The sequence below is a fragment of the Etheostoma spectabile genome, chromosome 21, assembly GCF_008692095.1.
Source record: "Etheostoma spectabile isolate EspeVRDwgs_2016 chromosome 21, UIUC_Espe_1.0, whole genome shotgun sequence".
Lineage (NCBI taxonomy): Eukaryota > Metazoa > Chordata > Actinopteri > Perciformes > Percidae > Etheostoma > Etheostoma spectabile.
Genome location: NC_045753.1, coordinates 19,707,612 through 19,714,753, shown reverse-complemented (window position 1 = coordinate 19,714,753; position 7,142 = coordinate 19,707,612). Strand labels below are relative to the sequence as shown.

Here is a 7,142-nt window from a genome sequence, read left to right as displayed (position 1 = left end):
CATGTGAACCGTGGTAGCAAAGCTACAGCAGGGCTGTAGAACCCTAATGTTTTCCTAAGAATTATTATTATTTTTTCTTCAGTATCATTCTTCTCCACCTAAAACTCCTGCTACAGCCTAAACCGTACATGGTGGGGGGATTTTCTGGACTGGTCCAGAACCTGCAGATCTGCATGACATTTGACATCTAGCATCTCTAGACCAACCTGCTACAAAGTTATGCTAAATACGCACAAACACATTTGTGTAGCTGACTATGAAACACCAACTTTGCCATATCTTGACCAAATTAAATGCCATCAACCCATCTGTGTGTTTTGTTACAAAAGCTCAGTCTGTCTGGGGTTCAATTCTGTTGATTTGTGTGCATCAGAAGCTCTAGTACCTATTTCACTTTAACTTTTGAAAGTGAGGAATCTCTATCTAATCTGGGCGCACAATCTGCCCACATGCCATGATTCATCAAAACAAAAGAAAAAGTTTAGGTGCCTCCAATAAGCTTGCACTGCTTCCTTATCTGTCATTCCATCAATTATTGTGCCATTTCTTTACTTATCATGAGGCAGATGATGTAGATGTTTCACCTCTCATCTCACTCTGTATAGATCGTTGGTGAAATGAATTTATTCAATAAATTATGCAACATGTATTAAATAACTGCTGTTACTGTAAGATAGAGAGCACATTCTGTGATTAAACCATAATGAGTCTTTATCGTCATCAAATTACCATTGGGATGTGATTCTTTTGCATGCTGAGTGTCAGCCAATCAGCTCCCACACAGTAAAAATAAAACAAGAGATAACTCTTGTCCTTTATTTGTCAAACCAGTTCAAATTGTTAACATTGTTTAAGTCCCTTTGCGTACCAAATTGTTTCTTTACACGACATGGCTTTCTTAGTAAGCCAGAAAGCAGGTTTAGTAAAAACTCTGAGTTTGTTAACCTTGAGATGAAGGAAACTCTGGGTTTACTGTTTCAGAAAGGGAGGTCAATCAAACCTGAGAGAGAGGGGTAACTCAAGCCGTTTCAGAAGGAGATGTAACTTAACCTCAGAGTCAGTTACTATGGTAACTGGGCCTGTAAACCTAACCTGGTCGGGTGCAGGTTTTTTTCAATAAACCTTGAGTTCCTCTCAGTCTCCTCCCTCTGACACATCACTATTTAATTTCCTCACTCATTCATTCAGTCTGTATTAGGTGCATTTTAGTGCAGTGTATTATCTGAAAAATAAAAAAAAGTGTTGGTTTATTAACCATGTTAGGAGACTATAAAACTTTTTTTTTCTCAAAACGTGGCATTTCCTTTTGTTGACAACCCCTTCTTACAGAATCCCATGAAATGAACCTTGAGAAGCTTCACTTTTAAGATTTACTGTATTCTCGTTTTTTCGGTCAAATGGCCTTTTGACTGGGAGTCCTAAGGGCACTTTTATGCTAGCCTCAAAATATTTATTTTTAAAACACTAAGAAGTATCACCAGGGGCTCCACACATGAACTCAAGCATTCTCGTACATCTCGAACTCGAACATTGTTTGTGTACACAGAGTTTACGAGTTTTAAGAGTGTATGCAGGCTGAAACATACTGAGTCAAAGTAGATGCAACACAGTACATTTACCCCAAGTATCTGCACAAAGAAAAATTATGTATTATAAAATTACTATTTAAAGATTTTTATTTGATTTCATGCACTTTCAATGCACATAAATAAACTAAAAACAGGATTCCTGCCCATCTGTGTGTTTTGTTACAAAAGTTTGTTATTTTCTCTGTCTTCACTTCTGTTGATTTGTGTGCATCAGAAGCTCTAATACCCATCCCATCCCCCACTTTGACCTTCTTGACCCTAACTGTTTCTCCCCCTACCCTAACCAGGGTTTGTATCCCATCCCCCACTTTGACCTTCTTGACCCTAACTGTTTCTCCCCCTACCCTAACCAGGGTTTGTATCCCATCCCCCACTTTGACCCTCCTGACCTTCCTGACTTCCTTTGACACACTGAGCTCCTCTATCTTTCTATCTTCCCATTTATGTGCATCCATGTCCTAGAAATGTTGTTGCTAACCTAGCTCCGGGGAGTCACTCCCCGGAGTCCTTTTGTTCTTTTTTCCCCGGCATGTTCCCTCGGATCAGGGAGGCTCCAGGATCGCGGTGGCAGGTGTCGCCATGGTCCCGCTCCATGTTCTGCGATGCCATGTTCGTCTTGCTACACTCTGCGGTGCACAGCTACGTCCTGCTGTGCCTTGTAGTGCCCACAGCGTCCTGCTATGCCATGAACTATTACAAAGAACTGCTACAAACTACTATTTTTTCTATTTTTGTTATTGCCACTCTTCATTCTAACCCCAACCGGCCCGTCAGACACCGCCTACCAAGAGCCTGGGTCTGTCCGAGGTTTCTGCCTAAAAGGAAGTTTTTCGTCGCCACTGTTGCACTGTTGCTTGCTCTGGAGGAGACTACTAGAACTGTTGGGACCTACTCTATCTGTAAAGTGTCTCGAGATAACTCTTGTTATGAATTGATACTATAAATAAAATTGAATTGAATTGAATTAATACCTGGGTTCACTTTTAAAAGTGAGGAACTACTAACTAATCTGGACGCACAATCTGCCCACATCCCATGGTTCAACAAAACAAAAGGAAAAAGTTTAGGTGCCTCCAATAAGCTCGCACCGCTTCCTTATGATGTAGATGGTTCACAAATTATGCAACATGTATCAAATAACTGCTGTTACTGTAAGATAGAGGGAACATTCTGTGACTAAATCCTAGTGAGTCTTTATCTGTCTTTTGTATGATGAATGGCAGCCAATCAGCTCCACCACAGTAAAAATAAAACAACAGATAACGCTTGTATGTTTTCATGCCACTTCATTTTATTTGTCAAACCAGTTCAAATTGTTAACATTGTTTAAGTCCCTTGGCGTGCCAAATTGTTTCTTTACACAACATGGTTTTCTGAGAAAGCCACAGTTTCATTTTAGTGTCATAAGGATACACGCCTACTTCATATATCTTCAGATTTTTGATTAACTGGGAATTAATCAATTGTCAGTGTTTAAGTAGGGCTGTGTTTCTTTATTAATAAACTGGGTTACTTGAAATAAACTTTAAATAGACTGAACGTCAAAACCTGAAAAAGCCCAGGGAATTAAAATAGATGACATGTTCAGTGTACTTACACAAACAGGAGCTGCAACAGGTACAAAGAGTAGGCGAAATGTTTTTAGTCTCTTTCATACATTAGTCTGAGTCTTCAAATCAATTAGTTTTGAGAAACTACAAAATCCTTAACTTTTGAAGAATAAAATCACTTCTAACTCTAAATCTGTGTTGTAAATGAGCAAACATTTATAGAAAACATAAGAGAAGAAAAAAGTATTTTATGCTTTAAATATTGTATGAATTTAAAAAAATTGGCTCAAAAAAACTTTTTATTTTTGATAACTTCTGATTAATCTGGTTCCTGTCGAGTTTGAATTCTTCTCCTTTCAACAGAAAAAACAACAGAACCTTGGAACATAAAGTATTCACCTGCACATTGTTAAGGCTATGTTCAGCTTTATACAACTTAAACCTTTTGGTTAAAGTAAAGGAAAGATTTAATCACCAGACCAAGCTCAATCAGGGCGAAATCAAATCGCCGGCAGACCGGACTGGCTTTACCCAGTTTAGGAAAGACTGCCCTCCTGGTACAAACAAAAGCGTACTGAATAATATAACTCCACGAAAATTGTTCATGTTCCCTGGATTAAGGATATGTTTTGGTGAATGTTCCTTGAAAGAAAAGTTTTTGGAAATATTTTGTCAATGTTGGCAACACCACAAAAGAAATCGCGTTTATCCGCATTGTACTGGTGTGGAGGCAGAAATCTGAGATCATTATCTCAAAACAAATAAAACCAAAACAAGATACCTTGCAATAATGTGAGACTGCATACAGAACCTCCTTGGCAAATTACTTAAAACAAAGAGTATATCGTTATATTCTCAACAGTTACAACAAAACTAAATTCAGTGTTGCAAAAACCAAGTTAACATGAATGTTTTTGTTGTTTTACTTTAGTTTATGAGAAAATTACTTGAAAGTTCAAGGGGTAATTGGTCCTTTTTCAATGGCAGTAGAAGTAAGTTCAAGCTTTTCTGCAAGAGTGACCAATATTGTAATAAATACTCCTTGGGCACAAGTATCTTGATACTTATATAGCTTTCCGGTTTAAAAAGTATAAAAGCCTTTGGTAGCATATTACGTCTTCTTTATAATTCTTCTGAACACAGTCCGATAATCTTCACTATTCTTAATGCATAATAGAATTTTGGTTCACTTGTTATAAGGAAGCAAATTAATTAAACCATCTGATATTCCTGTAACTGGTCAGGTGACAGATGCTTGGGACTGGGCCAGCTTTACCTCTATAAAGCATGGTTGCAGCGTCGCAGTCTCACATAGATGAGAGCTATAACAACAAAAGGAGCACATATGAACAGGTAATCAATTTATTTTGATAAATGAGACAATATTTTCAAACTGATGCTGCATATTAATAGTTATTTCTTTAAACATGATGCTAATTTCCAACTGAACTATATCCAAAACAGGACAATCTTCATTGACATCATCCAAATGTTATTTTTATTAAAATTATTACCTCAGACACATAGGTCATGTTTACTGTCTTGTTTTCTTGCCAATAAGCAGGATACAAGTTTATATAATAAAATGTTAATGAAAAATCATAGAAAATTAGACTGGAAGAATCTGCTTTTCATGCCATTTTCTCAGAAAGTGTTGCATATACTGTCCGTGCACTACATAAATAAAAATGTTACGTGCATGTGAATATAATGTATAATGTAGATTTTAATGTACATCTGGAGCGATATGAATTTAAATCTATGAACATGTTTTGCTCTTAAAACAACGTACTGTACCAAATGTACAGGACTTAGAATCTTTGGGTTTGGTATGCAGTCTCTTGAGTGCTCTCTAGGTCTAGTTCTGTCTATTTTTTAAATTTAGTTTTAAATTTAATTCATTATATTTAGTCAACAGGTTTAGATTTTCTTTGGAGAATGGCGGCTCAAATAGTGTTGCCTGTGCTGCTTTTGGGGATGATAGGTGAGTATTTAAATAAATTCAATTAAATGCATTTTTATTTTTGTTGATGGATTTACGTAAGTTTCCTAGCTAATCCAGCATGCTGTAAATACACTGTATGTCATATCCACCTACCTAATGTATATAAGCAACCTGTTACATTAGCCATTCTTAATTTCAGCACTCTGCAAGGCAAACTGTTCAGATTTGTTGTGCTGTTTTTAGCTGTATGTCTATATCTGTGTTTGTACTTTGAGAACAACAAAAAAACTTTACACATACTTGGCCACTAAATGTAACTCTAATATTCATGCGGTGTTTTCATAGGTACGGTGATTCCTCAGAATACTGGTAAGTTGAAGCTATAATCTTTTTTTTTTTTTATTTGTTCATATCCTTACTATTAACTGCTCGTAAGCGCAAACAACACTGCGACTGACAGTCTCAAATAATTATCATATATATATATATATTATATATATATATATATATATTATATAATATAATATAATCATGTTTTTCATACAGTATGAAATGAGGGAACCACAATAAGCTACTAAAAGCTTTTTGGAGGGGGCCCAAGAACAATAAAATACAACTTACAGAAGGGAAAAAAAAAATATATAATGTATATGTTTATATGTGTGTGTGTATATATAGATATATAATATGGTGTGTGTACATATATATATAGTGTGTGTGGTATATATGTATATATGTATATATAATATATTATATATATAATATATATAATATATATATATATATTATTATATATATATATATATACTTAACAAGTTACATAGTACCAGGCTGAAAGGGAGTGTTTCACTGCCCCCCTCTGGTTGCACCCAGGATGTGGTAGGAAGTGATATTATGACGCACTGATACATTATAAAGTACACTCAGGCTAAAGAAGATCTTCAGGTGGTATAAAGTTGCTTTTAAATTAGACATTTGGTCTGAAAAGGGAAAAGGGAAAGGGGAATTCTGGTTGGCTGAATGTCTGTTAAATCTAGCAATCTATGATGATCTAATGTTAAAAACAGTTTGCAACATTTGCCAATAAGGCCAATGTGGATGAGCATTCTATCTGTATTCTATATTCTATCTTTTTCTTTTTTTAATTGTGATGTATTTTGTTCCTTAGGACTCCTCTACCCATTTGCTGGAACAACAAGCTCTCGATCAGACGATGGAAGTTCTCCTCAAATTCCCCTGCTACGACCTTTTGTGTATTTCGGCCAGTCCTATTCTCAGATTTATGTATGTAAAAATAGTCTTTTAGGAAACTACAAAATCCTTAACTGTTAAAGAATAAAATCACTTTTAACTCTAAATCTGTGTTGTAAATGAGCAAACATTTATAGAAAACATAAGAGAAGAAAAAAGTATTTTATGCTTTAAATATTGTATGAATTTAAAAAACTTTGCTCAAATTATTTTAAATGTTTCAGGTATTTTAAAAAACAGTTAGTTGTAGTTAATATATTGTTATATCTTTAATATGGTTATGAAATAAACTGTTGATCCTTGATAACATGCAATTGTCAATGAGCATAATAATGCCTTGTTTATAAGAATTGTTTTATTTGTTTCCAGGTAAACCACAATGGACACCTTACTTTTAATGAAGCATATTCTAGTTATATTCCGCAAAGGTTTCCAATATATGGAACCAGAGACATCATCGCTGTATTCTGGACTGATTTAGATAACAGAGGAAACGGCGAGATCTACTACAACCAATACACCAACGGCAGTGTCCTCCAACAAGCTACACAGGACATTAATAGGTACTTCCCAGGGCTGAACTTCAATGCCAGCTGGGTCTTTGTTGCAACATGGTATGAGGTGGCCTACTTTCCAACCTCTGGAACAGTAAGTCAACTTTTTCAAGAAATGGAGGAATACATAATGATGTATAATGTGTATTTTACCTGCTATATTTACTATATATACTATAACAATCACAACTCAATTTTTACAGCGTACAACCATCCAAGCAGTATTGATCACTGGTGGCCAGTACTCATTTGT

At 35.6% G+C, this 7,142-nt stretch overlaps 1 protein-coding gene and 1 long non-coding RNA gene across 2 annotated transcripts in view; both read left to right on the top strand.

Annotated features, from left to right (window-relative positions):
* Window positions 1-325: 325 nt before the first annotated feature.
* Window positions 326-1,287, top strand: LOC116671346 (uncharacterized). Its single transcript, XR_004327247.1, has 2 exons — window positions 326-974; window positions 1,024-1,287. It is a non-coding gene; the product is annotated as an uncharacterized LOC116671346 (long non-coding RNA).
* A 3,121-nt stretch (window positions 1,288-4,408) lies between these two features.
* Window positions 4,409-7,142, top strand: part of LOC116671612 (alpha-tectorin-like) — a 26,043-nt gene continuing 23,309 nt past the window's right edge. Inside the window, 6 exon segments of the mRNA XM_032502957.1 lie at window positions 4,409-4,492; window positions 5,051-5,123; window positions 5,430-5,453; window positions 6,253-6,368; window positions 6,705-6,983; window positions 7,093-7,142. The exon segment at window positions 7,093-7,142 is cut by the window's right edge and continues 4 nt beyond it. Coding sequence (XP_032358848.1) covers window positions 4,427-4,492; window positions 5,051-5,123; window positions 5,430-5,453; window positions 6,253-6,368; window positions 6,705-6,983; window positions 7,093-7,142 — 608 coding nt within the window. The 5' untranslated portion in view covers window positions 4,409-4,426.